The 27791-nt window shown below is 44.2% G+C and overlaps 1 protein-coding gene across 1 annotated transcript in view; it reads right to left on the reverse strand.

The window, feature by feature from the left end:
• T265_10713 (hypothetical protein) overlaps positions 1-27791 on the reverse strand; it is a gene marked incomplete at both ends in the record, with an annotated part of 59388 nt that overhangs the window by 7510 nt on the left and 24087 nt on the right. The window contains 17 exons of the mRNA XM_009177170.1: positions 2184-2272; positions 2751-2915; positions 6235-6296; positions 7030-7108; positions 7348-7470; positions 9613-9876; positions 10814-10922; positions 12979-13061; positions 13620-13774; positions 15575-15733; positions 17187-17325; positions 18371-18510; positions 20017-20101; positions 20878-20997; positions 22876-22958; positions 24541-24716; positions 26830-26918. Of these exons, the coding sequence (XP_009175434.1) occupies positions 2184-2272; positions 2751-2915; positions 6235-6296; positions 7030-7108; positions 7348-7470; positions 9613-9876; positions 10814-10922; positions 12979-13061; positions 13620-13774; positions 15575-15733; positions 17187-17325; positions 18371-18510; positions 20017-20101; positions 20878-20997; positions 22876-22958; positions 24541-24716; positions 26830-26918 (2120 nt within the window). The remainder of the gene's footprint in view (positions 1-2183; positions 2273-2750; positions 2916-6234; positions 6297-7029; positions 7109-7347; positions 7471-9612; positions 9877-10813; positions 10923-12978; positions 13062-13619; positions 13775-15574; positions 15734-17186; positions 17326-18370; positions 18511-20016; positions 20102-20877; positions 20998-22875; positions 22959-24540; positions 24717-26829; positions 26919-27791) is intronic.

Genomic DNA, 27791 nt, shown 5'->3' on the forward strand with positions numbered 1-27791 from the left:
TAGGGTGCATAAAGTACTGGTTTAACTCTTCCCGTATAAGGTGTACATAACTCTGGAGCCCTAACATAAGACGTATGCGGTCGATCGGGGGGTCACAAATACCAACGACAGGCTTACGTCAGTGCGCGCGGGTAATGTTCTGGTGGAGGACTTTATATGGGTAAATAGCACCGGACCGCATGAGCAATCTCGGGATGAAGTACCTTAGATCACAAAAGTGCACGTCGCGAATGCTAACCCATCCACCACCGGCTCTTCATGCACCTGCTCAATTCACCGGCATAAACTGCTTTTTTTTACATCGCACGCGCAAATTCGGTGCACTCGGGACGATTGGATGGAGTTGTCATGGTTCCGATTCGGCATTCTTGCTGCACGCACATGAACTTAAAGCGCCATTTGCAAGTGACATAGGCATACGCTTACGAGAACAAACAATCAAACACTGAGCGCCAATGACAATCCGGGTCGTTAGCATAAACAACCAATAACCTGAACTGACGACCTCAGATTCATATACTAAGGCCACACATGCATAAACAAACGACAACTGTGATAAAACGATAACCAGGATTCTATCCATTCCATGGGACTGAGTTCGATAGTTAAGCTCATGGAAATGAATAACTAGTCAAGATAAGTAGGGTTCGTACGCCTAAAGGTACAGTCGATAACAACAAATTAGCAGTAGGCGGGACAAGAGACATGGTAGATAGTTAAAGTATTCACATTAGAGGCACAAAGTTCAAAAGGTCGATACCTAACAACAAAAAGTAGCTAACCGTCGAGACAAAACAGAACCATCGTGGACCGGTAATGAGATGACAGCATAACCTGGTCTAAACCCGGAAAGATACACGGTCAATAAAATGTGGACAAGGCAAAACAGAAGCTTTCAGGAGCTTGTCGTCTGTGTTTTGACAGTACCCTTCTCAAATTTCCAGAGCTTACTGAGGAAATTTCAACGATGGATTTGGCTCCCCTGGAGAAATTACCTGAAGGAACCGAATTAACTACTGACAGGACTGACAAAAGTACTGGCTTTATAAAGCAAAAAACAAAATTACTCTTTTGAGGAGTGGATTCTCGTGCAAACAGGCAACCGTATTGGGACCTGGCTTGTATGCAATCGCTTGGAATTCTGTAGACTCCATTAGGTGGGAGGGCGTGATACAATTCAGTCGATTTAACCGTTTTTTTGTCGTCCAAACAAACGCGCGATGTAGCAATTTTCAGCTTAGACTAAAAAAAATACAAATTAGGCACGTGGGAGAATATTTACTAACAGTTTGTTTATTTGGTGGGCTTTGTACTCTACGAGACTGCTTGAGGACCGTTATACAAGTGTTACACCAGGAGACTTCCTCTGTAAAGACACACGGCAATTGTCTGTACTTTGTGTGCAGAAAAGTGGACTGTTCACAGACCTTCGGTATTGTGTCAATAACAAGACCAAAAAGCAACGGTAAACACACGGAGAGCGGAAACAAACTAAGCTCTTAGAAAGCCCACCCATCTAAGTATACAAGTAAGAAACGATACAAGTAGAGGACAAAAATGAGTCATCCAATCGTAGGTCTCGACTCAGATGGGGGCGAGATGGCTCAGTGGCTAGAGGGTTAATTCACTGACCGGAAGGTCCGTGGTTCGAACCCGACTCTGCCTCTCGACTTCCCCTGTCTAGGCTTGGGCAACCTGGCATCTGGACACCGGAAGGGTGAACGATTATCTTCATTACCTTTTATTTGACTTAGATGGAACTGGTCGAGAGATAAGTCGACCGGTAGAGCAAGCAAATGTGAGCACGTGAAGCTGACGGAAGGACAGTGAGCTCAACGCCAAACTTCTTAGCTTCGAACCGTGTACCAAAGCTACACTGGTTCTGAAGATAACACCATACTAATCATCGTTCAGTAACATTTCGATTCGGATGACACATCAGTGTCACTATCCAAGCTGGAAGCAATACAAATGACCAAACGTACGAATCCATAATGAGCCAGCAGAACACACAGGAAAGCAATCACGATCAATTTGAATTCTTTCGCCCGGATGGTTTGAAAGTCAAACAGACCAGCAGTAATACTTGTGAAAATAAGTTCACAACGAAAGTATGATTTAACGTGAGGCACAGTGTTGGACATGAAACGACAATTAGACACTGCACGGTTGGTTTCGCTTACATTTTCCAGGCAACATCCCGCGTTAGGCAGAACGATGGAATGAGAATCAACCCCATCCAGAACACCCAACATCCATAGACAGCAGAATCCTTGAAAAAGAGAAGATTGGATATATTAGTGAAGAATAACCAACTGGCTGCAGCGAAAACTTAATCAAGGGAGCCAAATCTAATTCACATCTAACTTAGGGGGTATAGGAGAGTTATGCAGGGAGTGCAGTTCAACGAGAAGCTCCGAAAATCCATTGCAACCAAGTTGGCAATGCTTGATATTCTCCAATGGCATTAAGTTTTGTGGCCACCACAAATGCTACTCAAGATAGCCCGATCAACGGAGTAAAGGTCAGCTGAGCACAGTTTTGCCACACTTTACAACAAGCTTCAGTTATAATAGATCCTAACAGAAGGCAATAATCGAAAAGGGTGCAACGAAAAACAGCGGTGTGGTCAGATTCACGCAGCTCTTTGTGAGGGAGACCACATCACTATAATCGAAAAGGGTGCAACGAAAAACAGCGGTGTGGTCAGATTCACGCAGCTCTTTGTGAGGGAGACCCACATCACTTACCATACCAACCATATCTGAGGCCAAAGGAAGTGTCGGATAGAAGTGTGAGTATACTACTAAGAAGAGAAACCACGTGGCGACGCTGCCCCAGATGGCCAAATGTGAAAGCCATGTCCACGCGGTGTGTTCAAGGCCGGCCTTGAGACAAACCGTAACGACGACATACTGTGAAAGGCGAGAGAAGGCAGAACAACAACAGTGTAAAATTTATGCGATGTGGTCTAAAGCCACTCACGGTACGCGACAAAGATATATATAACGCGGAAGGCACCATTCACTAAGTCCGTTTAAACATAGGAAAACAGTATTTATGTTTTTAACACATGAGAAGATAATGAAACCCATATCTGTGAAAACGCGGAGAACGAATGAAATTTGAGTGATGAGTTAAATATGGAAAGTCAACTTTAGCTCCGTTTTCAGATAATTCCAGGAGTACCAAATGGTTTACATAACGAAAATTCGACCGAGTAGTATGATCATAAAAATGAAGTGTGGATCCAAGCAATGCGTGTTGACTTCGAGCACTGAACAATTGTGGAGCTAATGTAATTCAGTCAAGAGGTTTGATATTAAAACAATTCAGTTGTCGATATCAAGTCTGGCATAATGTGATGTTTTCACGGTCACTGGTGTTCTCCATGCGCTGATTCAGTCTGCGGTTATTCGACATATAGAAAATATTCCGCTGGAAAACTTGAGTCAGCTTTTTTGGCTCCAGTACAATAAAAGTACAATAAAACCGCAAGAGGACTCCTGAGGTGTCATGGTCTAGGGGGTTACTTAACTGTTTTAGGGAACAGCATAACCATAAGCAGATTGAACATATACGGGTAATGGACAGGGTGAGTCCGAAGAACCCCCAGGCAAAGAGGCCTAAAGGATCTTTTTAACGGCAGGGACTAACAGAGCATTTCTGAGTTTGATTATCCCAAAATATCCGGGAACATTAATGGCATTGATTTACCTAATACATATACAAATCATCATCATCAGCTGTAAGAACTGTGTACTTGTTGTACGGTGGTTATAGCTACCACAATTTCGTTCGCCGATGATATAGGGAGGTGGTGTAGGTAGATGATGTAGTTGATGCGTAGATACAGGGGTCAGTGGACTGTGAATTGGGGAGATTGGGAGGAGCTATGCGTTAAAGGCAATAGCTTGGATGAACGAGCGCGCCTTGGCCATGCCTAACAATGTCTCTAACCATTGGTGTGACTCGTCCCAGGGTCCCCATCCAGAGAAACGCAACTCAGTTTGCTGGTAAGGAAACGATGGGGAAAACGATAACCGACCCGTCGCAATAGTACATGTTCGACAAATGCTCTGAAATAGATTACCAGATAAGGCTCTTTTTGTATCCTTAGACTGGTCATGTGAACCATGAACGGAAGCCATAGGGATCAATTTCAACTGTATCCCTTCCAGTGACGAGTTTTCAGATGCCCCGCAGAGCTAATTTCGCAATCTTTTAGACTGAGTAAACCTAGACCGACAGACTCACTCAATAGGCTCGGGACAGCTGCTACCAACGGATATGCATACTGAAAGCTTCACCTGTTAAGAGGAACTTTCATTTAACTCTGTTTTCACGAGGTAACGTGTTCGCTGGTAATGCGGATTCGCAACATCCACTCGTTAACTCTGTTTTCACGAGGTAACGTGTTCACTGGTAATGCGGATTCGCAACATGCGAGAGCGCACATGCTCTGATAACTCTCTCAACTCGTGTGAACTCAGTGTAAAGATGAACAGTCACTGTCCACAGACGCCACGAGCCATCCGAATATCACATGTCTGGTAACTATACGCGGTAACTAATCACTTCCCACTTCAAAAAACTGACAAATGGACACCTATTTAACCTAAGGTCTGTTTGATTCAGATAACTATTCCGGACACATGATAGGCACGCTGTTGCTGGTTTCTAAACAGGAAGAAATGGTGGCACGGAGACTACACTTTCTTAGTGCATACTGACTGAGCAGCTCACAGTTCCAATGATCATTTCGGCCCTGCGATTGTTTTGATGATTTTGAGCCACACTCATGCAATGTTGGGTCAAATGTTTCTGTCACGCGTTCGTCATCAAGAATTGTGATCACAAGTATGTTCATAAAAATCGCAACTTAACACGCGCTCATAATGGTCAGAGATTTCCCCCGGGAGATCTAGTCCATCTAGGAGAGCTGGTCACGTTATGACGTCACGAGCACCTAATTGCCTGTTTCCAGCAATGTCGCAGCGGATGTGGTCGGGTTCTTCAGACACCGTGGTCCACCACATCGGACTGATTAGGCGTGATATAGCTTAAATGTGTATTGTGAATCCTTGATGGCTGACCTTCATCTGCCTGACACATGCATGGATCCGCAGCTTCTGCTCTACCTCATTGTTGTGATTCTTGACCGAAACGTGTTGTAAAACATCCCAATTTCCCCACTGCATTCTACCAGTTGCTTTGAAAACAAAGCTCTTGTACATGATGCCCAAAGGAATCTACCGTGGTACATTGCGAAACTGACACAGTTGAAGGGTGGATCTCGATCCGCATCCACCTTTGCTCAAAAGTCATTCAGCAACGGAACAGTTTTGTAATCGTACCCGGTAAGTAAGGGGTTTTCGCACACCTGAATTTCCATCGTCCACACCCCCCGAATACGAATACTCGCATGCCGCAGACGAAGGCCGCGTTAACTTAGTCATTTAATGTTTAGCCAGCAAGTAGAGTATTGTTTTCTGACTGAGTCGTTGCACCATATATGATTAATCATATCCACCTTCGCTGTGTTGTGACCAAAGAAGAACCATTGGATCCACAATCTTCCAAATCCAAATAGGGGCATCTTTAGGTACTGTCGAGATTGAAAGTAGTTCACTTGACAGAGAAACCGTACGTTTTACCCATCCGATGTGCCGTTTAAAGTATGTAGACAATTAACAAACTGTTGGGTCCATATGCTCATCCTATTACCTGCGGCTGATAAATCCTCATTAGGGTGTCTTCCCGCGATTAGGTGGGCTGCCGTCTTTTACAACCCAACCGTCTTAACGGCACGGTTGAGTGACCATTGCGTACAATTCATTGTGGATGTGGTACGAAAAGGGTTTTCACCTAAACGAATGATAACATTGGTTTAGCTCCGAACTGAATAGTGGACATGGCTGAAGAGCTCGAAGCCAGTTGCAGAGGGATAAAAGATAACGAAGTGGTGATAAGATGAACTGGAAGAGTTTCAAACCAGGAAAAGACACCCGATGCACAGGAAAACCTTGGTTACAGGGACAATCTTCAGAGTAAACACTACGGCTAACACATGGTGAATGGTATACGATCAATTCAAGAGAAAATATGGACTGCATCATTCGATTGAAAGTGGGGAAGAAATCATCACATTGTTGGAAACAGCGCCATGAGTATAAGTTATAAGTAATTTGATCGTGGAAAAACGTTTATTAACACGCAGGGTATACCACTCACGGTGTAGACAGAATTACCGAGAACCAACAAGCTAGCCGAGTGTCCACTAGAGTAGAGTGTATCTGCAAAGGAAAATAGTGATAAAGATGGAAGCCAGATGGCGGCAAATGACGATAATCGAATTCCGAAGAAAATAGTCGTTTGGCATTCGTTCTGCAATTTGCCGCCAGAATAACATTAGCTAATTGAAGGTAATGCTTTCGATACACCCCCAGACCCAAATACAGACAAACACGGCAGACAAAATGTGGTGTAAGTTACGAAAGGGACCAAATTCAAATGCAAAGTATTACGCAACAGGTACTATCACACCTGGATTGTACTAAACGTACTAAACGCACATGGAGCAACCCGAGTTCGTCAAATGGCGACACTTGGTCAGCTGACACATTAGAGCTGACATCATTTCGCGAAATGTAAGATACTCACACTCTACTACCCTTGATTGCCATTGAAGAAATGAAAGAGAATAGCAGAAAGAGAGTAACCCTAAGCTCTAGACGTTGTTAAAAGTTCAACATCCCCTGAATTTTGAGAGTACAAAGTAAAGTGCTTCTTCACTGAAGGTTCAGAGCGTTCATTCACAGTGAACCAGCCGTTAAGACTTGGAGTACTATGTGCAAGACCATAAACGGTTAGAAACACCCATATGTATGGATATCCGCAAAGGAATGAGAGGATGAACGTGACGGGGAAGATTGGGATAAGCGCGAATGAGTGACTAACAACTTTGTTGTCAACATTCGGTTTCTAAGACTGACAGAATGGTATGCCCTAGGTCAAACAGAGACTTACTGGAACTGAAAGCAGCCAGAGGTATCCAAAATAGGATGGCTGAGTGAAACACGGAATTCAGGATCCAGCAAAGGAACACCTAAGATGAAAGCAACAGATCGGGTATAAGCGTGGTAGAGTTTACAAAAGCAAAGGTGGTTCAGTGTAACTAAGGCGAATCAAATCTAACATGATCACTAAGTAGGTTCAGGAGTGAACAGAAACGGACAGAAGTTAGCATGAAAAAGGTCAGAGGGAAGTAGGAACAACATGAATATCATTATAATAACGTGAGGAGAATAGGTGTTTTTCATTGTGACAAACATATGAATGGCTTACCTTCAGGTTAAAAGAAGCTGATGCCTGTGTATCTCTGTAGAGCTCCGGATACAATAGGCAGTTGCGTACACTACAGCTTCGATCGAACAGACCCAAGGCCATCGGCGGAGCGGCAGAGAACAGCTGTTAACAAACATGTAGAATGAATCATAGTAGCAGTGGAGACGCGGCAAAAGTATGGACCAAGGAGAGTGGCACAAAATGGCAACGGTCGATCACTAAGCTGGTTAGGTTGAATGATAGAACGAAGAGTTCGGGTGAACTGAAAAAAAAACTATCCGAATGTTGTGGGCGATCCTACGAATAACAGGGTGGCATACAAAATTAATTCGCTGCTCGCGTTGCACACAGATCTCACTACCGTACATAAAAATAGTTCAGCTGGGACACTGCCAGGTTACCGAGAGGTAGAGGTCGGGTTTGAACCACGGACCTTCCGGTCAGTAAATTTGCGCTCTAACCACTGAGCCATTTCACTACCATACAGTCATCCCCCAGACAATCATTCAGACAATCGAATAATAAAAATAACATCCTTTCGGAACATAGCTGCTAAACCACTCGAACGAAGCACCGATAACCTGGATAGCAACTAACAAAAAGAACGTCACCGACATCAACTAACATGCACATCTTGCAGCGTCCCCAACCACACACAGATAGAGTTACAAGGACCCCATTCCGGAAGGCAAGTCGCACTGACAGTAGGCAAACTTTCAGCAATCTTTTACGTGCCTTTCAGTTAGGTCAGATGTTGGTCACCTCTCTATCTGCGCCACTCTTAGCTGGGCATGAAAAACGGCGAGAAACGACGATTCGGTATGCTCAGTACATGACCATAGCTTTTGGTGCTGGATACATTCTTCTATTCAAGTCTCTGTTGCACAAACATTCGATCACTTTTCGATTGTCCCGTTACCACTAGGTTACACGATTCATAAGTCTGAAACAATCATTATCGAAGACTTGAAGACGTTTCAGTTCAGCTGCCCGCAAAGATCACGTCTCATGAACGTACAGAGAAACAGCCCGCACGGTAACAAAATATACACATCCATTGAGATTTGGGAACGTATTTTTTCCGTGATGTGTCTCAAATTAGGTGACGCGATCCCAACCCGAGGTTCGTAAACTGACTTCATCTGACACACTACGGTCGGGGCTTATACAACTGCCAAGATAAATAAAACGCCCAAACGCTCATTATTGAACTGTTGGTGGCGTGTTCAGTTAGCTCCTAGTCAAGCAGATGGATGACCTAACGCTTTGTGGGTGCAAAACACATGGAGGAACAGTGGGCGATTCTGGTCAGTTAATCCAGAAACCCACGTACCATCCCTTCCTTTTCCAGAATTAGAAAGATGTAATCTGCATATTCTAGATCGGCAAGGTTTTTTCAGCGACTACTTGAACGCTACGGTTTTGAAGAACTAATGTTTGTCTCATCATCTCGTTGATCACGAAAGTAAATAGGAACAGAGGGAATGGGCGTCCTTGTCGAATACCACTTTTTGTGCTGGAGCTTTTGGAGAGCCGCCTGTATGCTCATACATGCCCGAAAGTCTGAAAATACAAAGAACTTAATGTATCCACAAACTTCCGGAGAATTACCTGCCAAGGAGGTTAAGGAGAACACACCAGTCAACAGAGTAAGATGCGCCTGGGAAATCTAGAAATACAAGGGTTGCGGATCGCTTGTATGTGTGGAGTTGCCGCAGTACTTGACACGACCCTTATCAGGCCCGGATCTTCGGTTACCGCCTCATGGGCATCGTAAGAAGACGAAGGATAAAAGACGATAAGAGTCCCGTTACAACCGGAGTTAAGCTGATCCCCCTGTGACTACAGAACTCAGTACGGATCCTTTTTTGGATAAAAAGCATTACTACCTATTTTCCTATTCAAGAACTGACTCAAGACCTCATTCCCACCCTGCAGTTGAACAGATCGAATAACCATGGGGTTCTGAATCTGGACACTCTAATTCACATGTGGATCGTACTGGATAAACACAGGCTGTTAAAATTCACAGAGTTTAAACCACAAAATTCACCAAAACAACAAGAAATCAATGAAGCATTGTGATCTGCTGGCTCCCACGTGAACAGAATACCTACTGACATGTTTCTGCCACATCGTTTTCTGGGAGACCAGTTGCACTGCGTTCATTCGTGTTCCTCTCAGGTTTTTACTCTTCCCCAGACGTATTCCGGCAACCACGTGCACGAATGCTACGCTATTCCCTTTCGATCAAGGAAAACTTACCACATTGTACAAACCGATAGTCCATCGTTCGAAAATGATCTGCCCGGAGAATCCGCTGAGAATAGCGAACCAGAACTGAATCAGATACAGGCAAACATTTTTATAGAACGAATAGAGAATGAGTTTTGTCAGCCGATTGTAGTTCCAAGCACCATGAACCAGTAACAGTTTGTTCAGAAAACGGAACTGAGCGATTGCATAGTCCGAGGCACACGCAGCCTGTCTGCCTTCCATTCCACTGATTCCCACGCCAACGTGAGCAGCCTGTTGGGAGAACGGAAAAAAAGAGAAAGGTTTGGTGTGATCGATGAGCTTAGTAGTTGATTCGACTCGAGTTAAAGATAAAATGTGAAAATGGACTTACTTCCTCATTAATCAGAATAAAAAAGACTAAGGAGAAAAAGCGAGTTGACAATGTCTTGGGAGACAAACGGGTTGACGTAAAAATCAGAAACTGACGCCAGCTGTCCTAACAGAGCAAGACAACCTGCACTGTTTCGCTGCTTGGTCCCGAGTAAAACACCAGTAAAAACGGCCTCAATTTGAAGGAGGGCATGATACATGCTTGTTTGCATGCAAGCCGATCACCAGCGATTTCTAATAACCAAAAACGAATACGAAGTTCACAAAAGTGAATGACACAAACCCTGTGCCGAAGAAAACAAATTAGCTGAATTGTAATCGTTAAAAGCCGTTGCCGCTGCTTCGAGCTCCACTAAATGCAGTGCTGACGAGCAACAGTGAGGGCGGGGCAAGTGCACCACTTATCATGGTTAGACTTGAAAAAAACCAATGGATTAGTAGAGATTCGAGTGTTCCCTTCGTCCAAAAAGTCAGTGGATGACACACACAAAAATCGATATAACAAAATGCTGTTGATATAGTATTCTTCCAATACCCACTTTCAAAATCGGAAACATCAAAATTACCACTGCTCTTGGTGACATACGACAGTTGCGGAGATATACGAATCGCGCCGGAATGCTGCAAATGCGCTCCATCTAACTTTTCTTAACTGATTCATCATGAAATGAATCGAAGTTAATGACCAAAGGCGTACAGAATCTGCCTAGAGGGGTGAAGTAAGTGAATTTCGAACAATTAATATTATTGACAAGTGTAGAAAATAAACCTATCACGTTACCGCTACCATCAGTCAGTATTAAAAGTGATGGAATCGGATAAACGGAATGAAACTTACCTGAATCATACCGACATCATTGGCTCCATCCCCGATTGCGAGAGTGACCGCATCTTTCACGGACGTTCGAACGAGTCTGACCAACTCTGCTTTCTGCCATGGGCTGACTCTGACACCAATGAAGGAATACAAAATATAATGAGTAGAGCAAAGCCGCACATCACCATGGTGGAAAGTTTCGTGGTACTGAGGAGTCAAGTAAACTAGACGAGCGGTAAAAAAACACGCGAGAGGGAGTAAATCTACTGAGCAGTAGATCACCGTAAAGCTATGGGCTGGAGCTGCGGAACCTTCAATAGAACCCACGAAAACGGTTATATTCAGCAAGGACCTAAGACTCATAAACTGAAAACTAAGGTGCTGAAAGCCCACAAGCGACGTCGCCTTTCTTGTGGCTCATCAGGTAGGCACACTCCCCGAGTTTTCCTCAATCTTATGTCCTATTTAAAACCAAACTGTCATGCAAATAAGTGTACTGTCGAACTTCGTGCAATTTGGGTTCAGGCTAAACACAGGTTGACGGAAACCCGCGGACTGTGCCTACCAAGTGAGCACTAAGAAGGGCGAAATCGACCTTGGGACGTCAGAGTTTTCAGTTACCTGATGAGTAGTCAGTCTCCCTCATAAAAACCTCTCGAATATCGTACTAATTGAAACCTGAGGCGGTCATTGCGTAACATTCATGTGAACAATTTCACAAACAAGAGATTCAGCTGGGTTTTAGGTTAATCTTTCATGGAAAACAAACTGGTATGCAAATGTGTAACGTGTGTGTCTGTTTGGAAACGAAGTTACCAATTGCCATAGAAGGTCTCTCAAGCTGAAAAGAGATGCCAGACATTTACAGCGAGAATCTCTATCCAAACGTAATGAGTTTCATTGATCCTATTCTCTACCGAGCCGATGTGTTTCACTGGACCACCCGGTGAACCAATACAAAAGAGAAGTAGTACGGTCATCTTGTTTTGAATGGATCGCTCTTGAAATGGGCCATATTTTTACTAGACCGTTGAATGTCCCAACTCGACAGACTAGTAGTCTCCAAAGGAACAGTTTGGGAAGCAAATTTTGTTCAAAACAACTCGCTAAAGAGACCAGTACTTGGCCAGTTGCGCTTTTTCGGCATCCGAACACGGAAGCCATTTTTCTGAAGGTTGCTTATCACTACCTGAGAAATCGGTACGGTAAGCCAAGTGAAAGGCTCATTCATGTTAGCCAGTTATTTGTGCAGGCGAAAAAGCAGACGAGATGGGCTCTTCAGGAGAGGAACAGCTGGGCGATTCAGAAAAAGAACCGTATCTACAAAAATCTCACTATGAATATCCAAAATAGACGTGCATAGCCGTGATAGAACGAGAAGAGTGAGGCACTGGACGCAACCGTTAGGGTCCATATGATGAAACTGAGTCCAGCGCTCATGTTCAGACATAGCAGCCAAACGATTACGTGCGGTGCGAGCAACGGAACAGCCCAAACGCATCGATGAGGCGATAGCGATGAAACGAGCTAGTCAACAAACGGTTCATTGGACTGTCAGTCGTTTTACTGTCGAATGCTGGATGACTGGTTTAGTAACCATAGCCGACCAAGTAAGTAGTCAGAAACATTGGAAGGAAAATTTACGGGAAGCTTTCTAGAATATCACACTGAACTATCAATATCTGAGCCAGTATTGATTTAATGACAAGGGTTTCCCACAGCATCCGCACAATAGGAGTCAGTTAGCAAGCTAAACATAACCGAGGTTAGGAGATGGATAACAGCTCGCGAACACATGGCACATTGACATGCCCTTATGAGCCTGAAAAGGGAATCGCCATTGTGCAAATCCAGGTAACCCAGTTGGACCCCTAAAATTGCCAACGGTTGGAAGAAGGCCCCTATAAACAAGAACAAGTATCAAAGAGGGTGTGATCGAGGGTTATCGGAGCACCGATTTATGTGAAGTCACGTTTTTTGTCAACATTATAAGATAGCTCCATGTGCAAAGCCCAAGGAGCCTGTCGTTTCCAGGGTTGAACAGAAATAAGAGTGATGCAAATGAATATAAATCGCTATTTAGAAACCTTCGGGAGAACCAACGATGTGGCCCTGTCGTTGTGATGCTGGTAAAGGGATAAGAGATTCTGTATGATCTTAGTCAGAAGGACAAAGATTGCACTTACCTGCAGCATATCACAGACCGACAGGATAGGGCGACCTCCACGAAATCCTTTCGACATTCACAACTTAAGGCGAACTCAAGAGTCTGAAGAGCCAATGCGGAAAGTAAACAAGAGTGAGAAAGTCAACGAAAAGGAAGCTTATGAATGCAAACAGGTGCCTAATTTGAACAGAGAACATATATTATACTACCGACCAGACTAGCGATCTATGTATATGTTCGGAACAGCGAATGACCAAACCGATGCGCCTGGATACAACTGAGCATCCAGGTTCTGGTCAGGTTCTATAATTCCCCGTTAGCGATGTGACCAACGAGAACATGTAGTAATATGATGAACGAGATCTCCTAGGTCTCTCAAAGTCAGCAGTCCATGCTGAAAAAATGAAACCCTCATTTATTCGACCAGATAATCACCAGCGGTGTGCATCTCCATGTACAGATGTTGACCACCTGACGGGTCAGTTGTAATCCAAGACCTGAAAAGGACTAAGGCCGTGCATCTCCATGTACAGATGTTGACCACCTAACTGATGGGTCAGTTGTAATCCAAGACCAGAAAAGGACTAAGGCCAGAATTGGAAAATGGATTCGTCGGCTGTGTACGGATACCGATACAAAGCTGATGATGTTTTAACTTACGTGACCGTCAACAATCAACGCGACATCATTTTCTGAACGGAGATTGGGACCAAACAACTCCACAAGTTCACGTAATTTCGTTCGAGTTTCATCTAACGATTCGGTGTTCACAGTGAGGAGATCCAAAACTGGGCTTAGTAGACGACAAGAATAGCCTTGAAAAGCACAAGATAAAGATATTTGCTATAAAACCTGAATATGCGCCATTATAGTTCAATTCGAGGGGTTGAATGGTCAATTATGTTCTAGACGTCCACTACAACCAATAAATGAAGAACAATAACGGGGAACTAGAGTCTGTTCTGCAGCTGCTGAACTGCCCGGTGAGCTAACTGTAAAAGACTGTAATTTATTAATATCAGAAGGCCACGACGTTTTCCGATAGTTCTCGGGATCAAATTCTCAATGTAAACTGACGGGAATCCTGAAGTGACTCGACCGGCATCCTAGGAGGACCCGATGTTCATTCAGGGTGTCTCAAAGAGAGTTTGGCTTGTGGCACCAAATCTGAGGGGCCGCACACGCACAGGACATCCAAACGTGACACCGAGTCATTCTTGGATTTCTGTGGGGAAACTAGGATTCCTGCTATGTAATCATAAGAATTTCATCCACACAATCAAATACAGTCGAGGGCGAATTCAGGAAAGCATCAGTATACAAGTGAGCTCGCCACAGAGATTCGGCAGGGAACGTCCCTATAGCTCCAGTCGTGGATACACTTAACTACATTTGGAAGATACTGAAGCTTGGACATTGGAAGCAAGATGACTCGATATCTACCAACTTCCAAAAGATTACCATTTCCATTTTTCTATCAAAGGCATCTGGTTGGGTGGTTTACACTCGAGGTTAGTCAGTTGGTACTAGTTCGAAATGAGCTGAATTCGCTAGGCGCCGGGCGTTACACCATTTACTGCATTGCACCAGCATCCGCACAATAGGAGTCAGTTAGCAAGCTAAACATAACCGAGGTTAGGAGATGGATAACAGCTCGCGAACACATGGCACATTGACATGCCCTTATGAGCCTGAAAAGGGAATCGCCATTGTGCAAATCCAGGTAACCCAGTTGGACCCCTAAAATTGCCAACGGTTGGAAGAAGGCCCCTATAAACAAGAACAAGTATCAAAGAGGGTGTGATCGAGGGTTATCGGAGCACCGATTTATGTGAAGTCACGTTTTTTGTCAACATTATAAGATAGCTCCATGTGCAAAGCCCAAGGAGCCTGTCGTTTCCAGGGTTGAACAGAAATAAGAGTGATGCAAATGAATATAAATCGCTATTTAGAAACCTTCGGGAGAACCAACGATGTGGCCCTGTCGTTGTGATGCTGGTAAAGGGATAAGAGATTCTGTATGATCTTAGTCAGAAGGACAAAGATTGCACTTACCTGCAGCATATCACAGACCGACAGGATAGGGCGACCTCCACGAAATCCTTTCGACATTCACAACTTAAGGCGAACTCAAGAGTCTGAAGAGCCAGTGCGGAAAGTAAACAAGAGTGAGAAAGTCAACGAAAAGGAAGCTTATGAATGCAAACAGGTGCCTAATTTGAACAGAGAACATATATTATACTACCGACCAGACTAGCGATCTATGTATATGTTCGGAACAGCGAATGACCAAACCGATGCGCCTGGATACAAGTGAGCATCCAGGTGCTGGTCAGGTTCTATAATTCCCCGTTAGCGATGTGACCAACGAGAACATGTAGTAATATGATGAACGAGATCTCCTAGGTCTCTCAAAGTCAGCAGTCCATGCTGAAAAAATGAAACCCTCATTTATTCGACCAGATAATCACCAGCGGTGTGCATCTCCATGTACAGATGTTGACCACCTGACGGGTCAGTTGTAATCCAAGACCTGAAAAGGACTAAGGCCGGAATTGGAAAATGGATTCGTCGGCTGTGTACGGATACCGATACAAAGCTGATGATGTTTTAACTTACGTGACCGTCAACAATCAACGCGACATCATTTTCTGAACGGAGATTGGGACCAAACAATTCCACAAGTTCACGTAATTTCGTTCGAGTTTCATCTAACGATTCGGTGTTCACAGTGAGGAGATCCAAAACTGGGCTTAGTAGACGACAAGAATAGCCTTGAAAAGCACAAGATAAAGATATTTGCTATAAAACCTGAATATGCGCCATTATAGTTCAATTCGAGGGGTTGAATGGTCAATTATGTTCTAGACGTCCACTACAACCAATAAATGAAGAACAATAACGGGGAACTAGAGTCTGTTCTGCAGCTGCTGAACTGCCCGGTGAGCTAACTGTAAAAGACTGTAATTTATTAATATCAGAAGGCCACGACGTTTTCCGATAGTTCTCGGGATCAAATTCTCAATGTAAACTGACGGGAATCCTGAAGTGACTCGACCGGCATCCTAGGAGGACCCGATGTTCATTCAGGGTGTCTCAAAGAGAGTTTGGCTTGTGGCACCAAATCTGAGGGGCCGCACACGCACAGGACATCCAAACGTGACACCGAGTCATTCTTGGATTTCTGTGGGGAAACTAGGATTCCTGCTATGTAATCATAAGAATTTCATCCACACAATCAAATACAGTCGAGGGCGAATTCAGGAAAGCATCAGTATACAAGTGAGCTCGCCACAGAGATTCGGCAGGGAACGTCCCTATAGCTCCAGTCGTGGATACACTTAACTACATTTGGAAGATACTGAAGCTTGGACATTGGAAGCAAGATGACTCGATATCTACCAACTTCCAAAAGATTACCATTTCCATTTTTCTATCAAAGGCATCTGGTTGGTTGGTTAGTCAGTTGGTACTAGTTCGAAATGAGCTGAATTCGCTAGGCGCCGGGCGTTACGCCATTTACTGCATTGCACCAGTTTGTCTCGCTCACGGATATCTAGAGCAGTTAATTCATAAAAATGAGAAATTCGACCACATACACACGCTAAACAAAACAAACAGGTGACTGGAGTAATGTTGCACTGATGCAAAAGTGCGATCAGGTTTTTACTGGTCGCTCTTCCTTTTTCGAAAATAAACTTTGATAAATCCAGAAGACGAGGAGTGTTTGCCTAGGGAACACAAATTGTTTGAGCTTACTGGTTACATACCCAATGTTTATCCCATTTTGAAAGCTCCCTAGTTTAGTCAAGTCGTAGCGGCAATGTGGAGGCCAAAAGGCTATATACACTTTGATAAGCAGTACTCTGAAGCACTAGTATATGTAATGATGCCCATCAACACAGAACGAGAAAAACATTGTCGTTGTAATTGTACTTCCTCTTTACAGTTACCATCTTCCGTATGAACTCTAAACGAGTTGGCTTGGTGTAAAGGCAGGATGGCTGTTGTCTTGTCTTGTTGTCAAGTGATGGTCATGTTATCAGCCCAGCGGAGAAGCTGCGATTCAGCCACTTGGCACAAAGCAGTAGTAATGAAAAGAGTGAAAAAGAATAAATGAAAATGCATTCCAGCTTATCACCCGATGTGAACAGCGTTACCGTAGAGTAGACGATTTCTTTCAAGAACCAGTTCTTTTGAGGAGAAACGGGATAGGGAGGTACTCACCAATATTGATCGCGGTTTCCTGTTTATCTCCAGTCAAAACCCACACAGATATACCAGCCTGAATGAGATTGGCGATTGTTTCAGGAACTCCCTCTTGAAGTTTGTCTTCGATGGCGGTTGCACCGAGCAGATGCAAATTCTGAAAAATCATAGCAATGTAGCGAGGTGAATCACCATACCTGTTCGCGCCCGAACCAACAGCGAAAATAGGAGCGTCGGGACATAACACATTACAAGAGTTGTCAGTATATAGCTGGAATAGTGCTACTTTTCGGTGTTGAAACTGATACTTCACTTCAGGGCTCCGGAACAAAAAATGTACGGCTGTTTTCTACTTTGAATTCTATTTCCACGTAGAACACAAAGATATTCCGCATAGGCTCTTGACCACAGCGCCGCCACTGGGTAAAAACAACATTCTGCGTAACTCCGGTTGGTTCATGACAGTCGGTTTTGCTATTCATGCCTTCAAAATACAGTTTGCAGTAATCACTCAGGTCGATTTTCAGACCGTAAAACAGCGTTGTGTGTGCGAATTCCGCGCACACAAACTCCATGGTGATAACAGAGAGGAGGAAGGAGCGAATGAAATCAACGGGACAGTGTGCGACCGCTGTTGAACTGAGTCTTGCTAAAACTGTGAATACGCGTTCGTCACTGAACCATCAATTTTCCCTGGTATGCCGAGTTCACACAGGGTCAACTCGATTGATTGTGTTCTAAATGGAGGATGTAGTGAGGCATCAGTAGCTGACACTGGCGCCGTTGTTGATGGTGATAACGGGGAAGATAAAACACCAAACGTAGTGGATGGAAAGTTGAGTCAACCCGTTGATCACTAACCCAGCTAGGCCGGACTAGATGCGTCTATGGCTGCGTGAAATAGTGATTCATTCAGTAACCGACATAATAAGCTTCAATTTTCGGAACCAGAGCTCAAGAATCGATAGGCGTAAATCAGTTGAAAAATAGCATTGCAACACTTAACGCGAACGTAGAAATAGAATAAATATAACAATTATAATGACAAAGTAATCAATTTCACATGATCGGATGGAAATCTATCCGATGGCCTAGGTTGTTCGATAAATAGACAACCAATCGTTTAAGGAACCAGGTCATATCTACCACTGCAGGACAAATGAACACGACAGTGGTGCGGATATCGGGAGACTAGAACTCACTTTTTCGATCGCCTCAGCCACTTGTTCAAGCCGCTCTTCACGACGGTCTATCGCAGTGCTTGCCGCGTAGTATTCTTTGGACCAGCCTGCATGAAATTCACTTGACACCTCGGCAGACGCGATGCATAAAGTTCGCAGGCCTGAACAAGTGAAAGAGCGGATGAAACGAAGTAACAGGAACAGCCCGCAGTGAGATAGGGCAAAAAATACAATTGAAGCGCGTCCGAAACGCTATCATGACAGAACGAGGGCGGTACAACGAGGTCTATTGTTGACATTAAATATATAATAGCCATACGTGGCACCAGAACAAGGTAGCCGGTGCTTTTAAAGCATTTGGTCACACTGAATCTCTCAGTGAGCAGCACTTAAAAGAAGAGCATTCAAAAGAACATTAAGATGGAAATCATTATCCACAGGGTAGTCCAAGGTAGTCCAACACATTAACCCACGTATCCTGCAACTGCAGAGACGCTTACATTGACAGAACAGATCGATGTCCGTGGCAGAACACGAACCACAGCGCGCCATCCAGGCAACCACAGAGAAACCCCCAATAGATCCCTGCTGCAAACTGGTCGGCAAGTCAATCCAGACTTCGCTTCAAGTATCGCAACCTCAACCCTTCCTTGACCAGTGGAGCTCACATTCTACCAACCAGCTGTGTGCACGAAGTTTTAGAGCAAAGCAGCTGGTTGCTGTGACCCTGATTACACAATCTAATTTTATCACCCTTTCAACGTCGTTGCTAGCCGCTTTTTACATACAGTTGACATCGTTCCCGCTGCGGAGGGTAAAAGAAATTTTAATATTCCATGGAACATCTCTTCTGTCCGTATTGATGCGATGGAGCAAGGGGATCAAATGTTGTGAGGCTCTCACGCTACGGTTGCATATGCGCTCGATCCTTCGCTGTCTGTTACACAGCGGTGGTTAAAAGGGTCCGAATTCAGGTCAAGTCAAATCAAGTTCTGATTATTTCAAAATCTAGTTTTACAAACTTTCGGGGAAGCAAAAACTGTCCGTAAGTAATGCCAGCTTTTGGAGGACCAGCACCTCACACATTGAGGCCAGTGGTGAAAAACTGGCAGTTTCCAGAAACCTAACGTGGTCATTGGCCTATTCTCTAACCCGTCATATAAAGTTAGAAATTATTTGCAGGCAATCAATGCAGTTAACCCGGATGGAGGTAGTGTTGCTCGGGTTGAAATCCGAGCTCTCAAATAAAAAGATAGACAACCTCAAGTTCAAGTTCAATAGATGTATGATCGGCTTAGAAATTTAATTTCAAATTTCGGTGACAATGTAGACTGGTTTCATGCCACACTGGTAAGCGTTTTTCGCCAATTGTTATGCGCGCCGCTACAGAAACACTACCTTAACGGGCGATAATAAACTGTGACACAAGGATCACTGAGTATTCCTCAGTGCTATGGAGCAGGTTTTATGGCACATTTTCCACAGACGTCGTCTCGTTGCAAGGCGATTCACAATTCTGAGACCCGATGGTTACATTTCAGACATTGTAGACTCATGAAGCATATTGATATAGTGTCACACATGTGAGAGGCCCGTACACTAATAGTGCTCACGTTACGAGAAGGACAAGGGGTGATGTAGTAGTTACCGAAATACATGTCACTAACCGGTTCTCGCAAATATTTCAAGATGTTCAAGGGTAGCTTCTTGGTATTGACAGTTCTTGGCCAAACGTTCGAAGATCACCGTATCCTACACAGAAATGTGTACGAATAGTGGTTATGATGACAAAGTTGTGGCACATTGTTCTGAATAACCAACATCAACACCATCCAAAATATTCATACAGAAGGAAGGTCGGTGAGAAATAAGTTCAAAAAGTTATTATCCATGTAGGAAAGGACAGGACAACCGCAAGTTTGGGCATCTAAAATGACATTAAACAACGGGTGAAGTTCGGACCTTGGGATTCGTTTGCAAGCCTAATTCCATCAGAGAACACAATTCTGAAGCCAAGCCTCCAAGTTTCAGGGAAGAATAAACCATGAGAAATATCCTGTCTTTCGGCCTAATAAGGTGACACATTACATGTCCCTAGAAAGAACCTGTTAGGTAATGGTTGTGGATCAGGTGGCTGTTGATCTGTTCGCCGGATTTGGCGATTCACTGGCATTAGAGTTATCGTGTGCAGGTTCATCGGCAGGCGAGTCTCCCGTTGGCGGGCTGTTCTGAGCAAGGAATAGGTATACACAAAACGCAAATATTATAAAGTACCCAAAAAAGTGATGTCCACTTCTTTGGTGGGAAGGTGAGACACCAGTGACGTAGTTTCACGAGAGCTCTCAAACAAGCATCAGAGTTCTTCCTGAACATCAAAGGAACACTAGCAGCAGTTGTCATAACCAAAACAAAAACGTTCCTCCATATGTTGTTGGGAGACCATTGCGGACACCCGCCTTTCTGTCGCTGAAACTACTGACAAATCTGAACAGGAAGAAAACGAGAGGAACGCATAGTGATCCACGTACCGCTCCCTTGACTAGGACTAGGATACGCCCCCTCGGATCACGAACCACCACCCCCATTCGCTTACGGAAGCTTGTGAATTCCAATACTTGCAGGACTTCGTAGTGCAACTCTTTTCCATCCTGGAGGCGGAAATGAAACAAGAAAAGGATTATGGGGAACACTATCAGGATCAATAGTGACTGATAGCCAAGGGGAACGAAAACGATAAGAGTAACAGTAAGAGTAAGATAAGAGTACGATAAGAGTAACAGTAAATTCGCCGGGCGAAGCACCGTTGCCAACGTGTGGGACTCATAGGTTGCCAACGAATTCAAGCTCCGGAGTAGAGATACCGACCATGGAACATACAAGCATAGAGCCGAAAACACCAATTACTCAACCCTCTGTCCCCACTCAGTACTTCAGAATCCCACTGCATAGATTCCATGGTTTGAACTTGGAGTGTTGCTCCAACTTATCCACATTTGTCCTATTCCTGTTTCCCCCATCCGCCTACTCTTCCCTCAGTATTGTTCCTTATGGATGCCGAAACCTCTGGGTCTGGTGACCTTAACCCCCTCCAACGACCACACATACCTGGCAAAGCGAGGTGCAAAATGTTGCCCACAACTTTACGGACTACTCACCTCATGACTTCCCAAAAAGCACATGATGGTACTTGGCTACGCACACAGAAAGCTAGCTTGGTAGCCTCGGATAATTCATATGAGAAATCCAACAGATATTCCACATCAACGGACATTCCAGATAACTGATCAAAACGGCATGAGGTGGAAATAATTTTCAACATGGATACTTGCGTGCCAGTACCCAGTGGGAAGAGTCACCCAGTCAAAATTCCGCTCACCTGACTACTTTACCCTTAAATGTTAGGGTATGTGGAGCGTTGCATGATCACGGGACAACCCTCGGGAGTAACGTCAGAAGGCGAATAGCAAGTCAAAACCTGAATCTTCACCGTTCGACCATAGACAACTAAGCAGAGGAGCAGACACCCACATGTTATTTGTTAATGTGTTACAATTGTGGTGATCTTAGATGGAGGTCTGTTTTTTGGCGTGACTCATGAGTTTGAACCGTCCAAAAGAAAATCAGAACCAATGCGTCAGGAAAAAAGAGTGTGTCCAGTCAGTCTTTATGGCGTGTTGAGAAAGTGCCTTGAAGATCGCGCAAATACGTTCAAATCGTTGATGTTATCTATTACGTGACCGTTGGTTTGAAGAACAAAGGGTGAGATGGAGGGAGTAAAACCTATCGTTCATTTGTGTAGCACGCCAGACAGTTCGTGTCATCGTTCGAGCTGCAACTGCAACCTGACCTATCGGGAACTAACGTTGTGAGCCAATCGAGGCCTAGGGTTCAAATATTCACGAAATATGTAGTGAAAAGTGAATGGATGTTTGAACTTAACAAGACTGTGATTTCCCGGCTAGCACTTCTCATGCAGAGCTCCCTCACACTACTGTTCGCCAGGTAAGTTGGCACCTGTAAACGTCAAACAATTCACTAACCGAGGATCGGAAGGATACAAACTATATATGTAAATGATACGACTCAATGGTTATGTCTAATCGCTGGACGATTAAATACAACCAATCAATCTGACTGCCCAGCACGTTACTTCGGCTCAACAGAACTGGATCAAACAAACATGGTAGGAAAGAAAAGAGGGAGCGATGCGGCGAAAAACAGCATGCTGGATCAGCAAGAAATCACGTGTTTCTCCAGCTACGAAGCCAGTGTCTGGGTTCGCAACCAACGAGTGAGGCATGAGTCTCATTAAGAATAAAAGCAGTTTTCACCATCTACAAATTTCACTGCTTGAGAGGGTCCGTATGTGAGAAGCTATCGCACACCTCGGTCGCAATTGAGGCGTTGGAGCCCTTGGTACTAATGGAGGTAGGATGACGTCGACAAAAGTGAAAGTAAAACAACGAGTCTCAACCCGGAAACGACATGTACATAAAAGAAGTAGGCACACAACCCACATGACTTACCACTCTGATTGACACTCCCGATGGCGTTCGTGTTGTGAAGACAAAACCTAATGCGCGGGCCGCCTTGACCAAAGCAGCCTCGTCTGTGAAAGGTGGAAATTCAAAGCAAATAATGACATATTAATCGGTCCAAAACATACAAAACACAAGTATGTATACAAACGAGGAAAAATCCAATTCTCACTATCACAAGGTCAGAAGGGAAGTAATGACTTAAGTCGTTAGGCGAATTTATTCATGAGATACAGTGCTATGTTATGTAGTGGGGAACAGAATCAATGGAAGCTGGGAGTAATTTCGCTAATGAAACGAGCAGTTCGTATTTGGAATGAAACTGCAATTCACCGTCGAAAGTCAATAAAAACAGTGAATAATCTGCTAGTGGGAACGGGTCGCACAGGACACAGCTCGCTGGACTGACAATCAACCAGTTGCTTGGAGTGTCCAGTGTTTGTAAACGTCAGAATTACAGGGTAGACAGTGTGACACAGAGATGCCAAGCTGGGATCACAGCAGTCTTCGATGACCTATGGATCACTTGTTTCTCTTGAATGTCGCGACTCAACTACATTGTCTTCTTACCACACAGTGTACTCCGCCTGTATCCCTAGAGAGAAGATGGAGATTTGGAACGCCGTGGAAAGTAACTCTAAGACACGAGGCAAACGAGAAGACAGACGTTACTGGATGCAACTTGAACTATAGACCGAGTGATTATCCTACCAGCTGGACCATCGTAAATCCCCCTCGTCCCCGTAATCCGTATCACTGAAGAATGGGTTTCTGGAATGCATCAAATGGGTAGCCGATCGAAATTTTGACACAATTATGAGTGGACTGGCGTATGTGCTACGCGGATCGCAAACAGTTTGCCAAGACAGGTACTAATTGCCTACTCTGATTTGCAGTAATTGGAATATCCTGTTGAGGCGATGAACAAGTATTAAAGCTTTTGCTAGTTTTCTTCTCAACCATATTACCTATCACGTGCCACGTCTGAGAGTTCACAAACCATATAACCGAGGGCTGGAAACCCTCAGGGATATGGAAAAACTGTTCGCCTTTACGATTTTCGGTAGGATCCATTGTTCCATTTCTAATAAGTGATCACTATTATCAGTGAGTGTTCACCAGCTAAGCTGTAATAATTCAGGTTCACACGGCGCGAGCTGGTGGAGTGATGGTAATAAAGTTGTTCCGTATGTCAAAGTTCTGGCACGGCTAGGGATAGCACTGTTGATGAATAGCAATGCGAGCGAAACAAGAGCGTAGTACTTTTTCTGGTGTAGACTAACCAAAACGGTCATAAAAGGAAATGAGATGCACCGACAGAGAGTGACATGGATACGAGTTATCATTTCATCACTTTCGTTACGGCAAGGAGAACCAATGTGATTGCAACTTATAACAGGAATACTGAACAAAACCGATGCCAAAAAGTAGTAAAAAACGCACATAACCGATTTCACACAACACTTAGACTCAATAGAGAAAGATTGATGAAAACATACATGAGGTGTTTGATCAATTTTTTTGCAAAGTCGAAAAGGCGCTGGAGATTGTATGGCACATGTAAAACTGCATGACTGATTCGTTGTTAGTTTTGGTAACTCGGAAACCACAAGTATACGGTTTACGAACCCGATAAAAAAGCACACGACTCACCTGGTGATGAAGCCTGATAAGTGAGTGGCAGTTCTGGATCCTCCAAATGGGCATCCGGTACAACCGTGTGACAAAGTGCCAGAACGGTGAAAAAATGTTTAGCTAACGGGTCATTTGCTTTCAATCGTTTCAACAGTGCCCTGTCATTCATTGCGTTCGAATCCTCCGTGTCATTTCTACGGGACGGGAGAATGAACAAAGAGTTCACACGGCTAAAACACCCGATCAAAAAGCCATCAGCAATTGAAGATTTCAGGCCGGAGACGGTAACGTCAACATCGACATCTAATGCGCTCTTTCAATTAAATAAGCAGATGCGTTCACCGTGAATCAGAATTCCTTGTTTCTCTCAACGAAACTAAAAACGGCTGGGTGAGAGGCAGTTCATGAGCTCGGCAGCCAACACAGATTGAGGAAATGTGAACCTCCGTAATCCCCAACAGTACTCTTTCAGTACTCTCCATACACAATGGCCCAAAAAGACGAAGGGTAGCTAAAGTTGGAATAAGGGTTAAGTGTATAACGTAGAAACGACCCGAAGGTGGATTCACCACCATGGACAGCACACATTGATACTTTAATGCCAAAGATGGATTATCTAAAGTCGGTTATCTCCGCCCCGGTTGAGCTCATTCACCCCATGAGCTATGAACCGAGACCGACCACTGCCGCTTTTGTGCGAGACTTATTAAGGATACATCGCTGTAAGATTGCCCAAATACCGACTGTTAAAAAGTTACAGCTACTGTGGAAGATCGAGGAGAATAGAGAAAAATTGAAATTACAAACGCAAGCCCGTCTCTGCGTGATTACAGCTAAGTGTAGTGACCATAAAGGAGCAGATAAAATAAAACATGCTTGGCTCTATTTGGCTGGCTAGATAATAACCAATCAAAATTCACCATTCTGAAAGCAGAATACCGTAGCAGCCGATCAAAACCACTCAATTCATTAGTGAGGTCGTTTGTATCGATTTGGTAAACAAGTCAATACCACATATGGCCAGATAAGTACATCGATTAAACTAACGACAGTTGGGGAGGGAGCAGATGATTGTATTGCGTATGTGGAGAGTGAGAAAGGTTCTTACAAACATAATCATTTCGAACCACAATCGTTTGTAACCCATGAAACATTCAGACTGAGAAAAAAATAAAGCGGTAACAATTTCTAGGACCAGAAACTGAATTCTACAGGTATTGCCTCTGTTAGTGGTTCCCACTGCCCTGACGAACCCGCATTTCTTATAGCACTTTAGGAATGTGTTGAGCTTGTCGAATGACGTAGACCGTCTGAAGGGCTGCCATCCGCTTTCAAGTCGACTTGTCACAGTGAACGAAGTCGACGGACACTCACAAATATTGGGTAATGTGACATACGGTTTGTGTTACACAGCATGTGAATGCAGTTGAACACCTTGTGCCCGGGGGAATAAGACCGGATGGTGGACAGGATGTCAGTACTAGAGCATTCCCATACTAGGATACCCAACTAGTTGCCCACAATTGTCACTTGAAGTCAATACAGATAAACAGTTAAACCCCACAGCTGATGCAGAGGGACATCTGATTCCCCGCGCCACTCAGGAAACGCATCCTAGGCACAAGACTGACGGCTAGTGCCAGTCACCACTCAGCTGGGTCTGCACAACGAAGGTTCGGAGGGTAAGCGCGGGTCTTTTTCAGATGAATACGCGGAATACACATAAACAGAATACAATGGGACATATTAAATTACGACTCAAGGCAACACAGTACAAGAGACACAAGACAACGTAGCCGAAACAAACTTGAGATGGCAAAAAGAACCTTCCGGCTGGAAACAAACGGTACCGATAGTTATCGATTGCACGCAGCAGTCCATCTGTGCACCGGACGACTGAACAGTACACTGCACAACGAAGGTTCGGAGGGTAAGCGCGGGTCTTTTTCAGATGAATACGCGGAATACACATAAACAGAATACAATGGGACATATTAAATTACGACTCAAGGTAACACAGTACAATAGACACAAGACAACGTAACCGAAACAAATTTGAGATGGCAATGAAAAAGAACCTTCAGGCTGGAAACCAAAACGTCTGGAAACAAACGGTACCGATAGTTATCAATTGCACGCAGAAGTCCATTTGTGCACCGGACGACTGAACAGTACACTGCGTAAGCAACAAGACCGCTATCACGAAAACAACTCCAGATTTTGAAGAATACTTCGAAACGAATAATACACAACTATTTTTCATGAAGGTGTGCAGAGGCGAAGATGGATTGAAAATTACCCACTTACCCGTACATGACACCACCGATCGAACAGCGTTTGAACTCCATGACGTTGCGAGTTAGTGTTCCCGTTTTATCAGAGAATAAATACCGAACCTGAAACGGAAACAGACAGTATGTATGCGGAAAGCTCAACCACGGAAAACAATGATGTCCTTCATCAGGTCCCCATAAGTGGGATGTCCTCAGAAGAGCTGCCCTTGAATCACTCGAATCGCTTTCGTTAGGCAGCTTGGAACCCTCAGTCCCAGAAAACCTACCTCAAGAGAACGACCGGTTAACCGCGCAGTACGCGTCTATGTAACAGCGAATGTAAACCGAGGTTAACGCTAGTCTCAAATACATCTACTAATTTTACCATGATTCTGTGTATTTTGAGCTACGAGGTTGAAATTATTTCATCTGGGCGTCCGTGCTTGATATCCACCGACCATTTACAACACTAATAGCGAATGTAAACCGAGGTTAACGCTAGTCCCAAATGCATCTACCAATTTTACCATGGTTGTGTATTTTGAGCTACGAAGTTGAAATTATTTCATCTGGGCGTCCGTACTCGATATCCACCGACCATTTACAACACTAACTAAGATGAGTCATAGTGAGATTTCCACTGTTGGCACGAGAGATCAAGAAAAAGAGAGCATTTACTCCTGCCCACGTGGTGTACGGTGACCTCCTCTCAGGCTTGAGAACCGGATGTAAAAATGAGACGCACCATAAGACGCGAAGTGTATGCTTCTTCACCCCTACATTCGTTGCCGGCAAGAGCATCACAACGCATCTCAAAAGGCCGAATATGAGGGGCAAAGTTAATAAGAGTGGTGGATGGTGGAAAATGACGTGGTGAGGTAAGTTGGAGAGCTGATTACAATTGATCGCACAGCAACACTTTGGCACTGTGATGGTCCATGCTGACCTTACGGTGAACCTCATCCGTCAAAAACTGAGCCGTTGAAGTTGTCCACC

Source organism: Opisthorchis viverrini (assembly GCF_000715545.1).
Source record: "Opisthorchis viverrini unplaced genomic scaffold opera_v5_404, whole genome shotgun sequence".
Taxonomy (NCBI): domain Eukaryota; kingdom Metazoa; phylum Platyhelminthes; class Trematoda; order Opisthorchiida; family Opisthorchiidae; genus Opisthorchis; species Opisthorchis viverrini.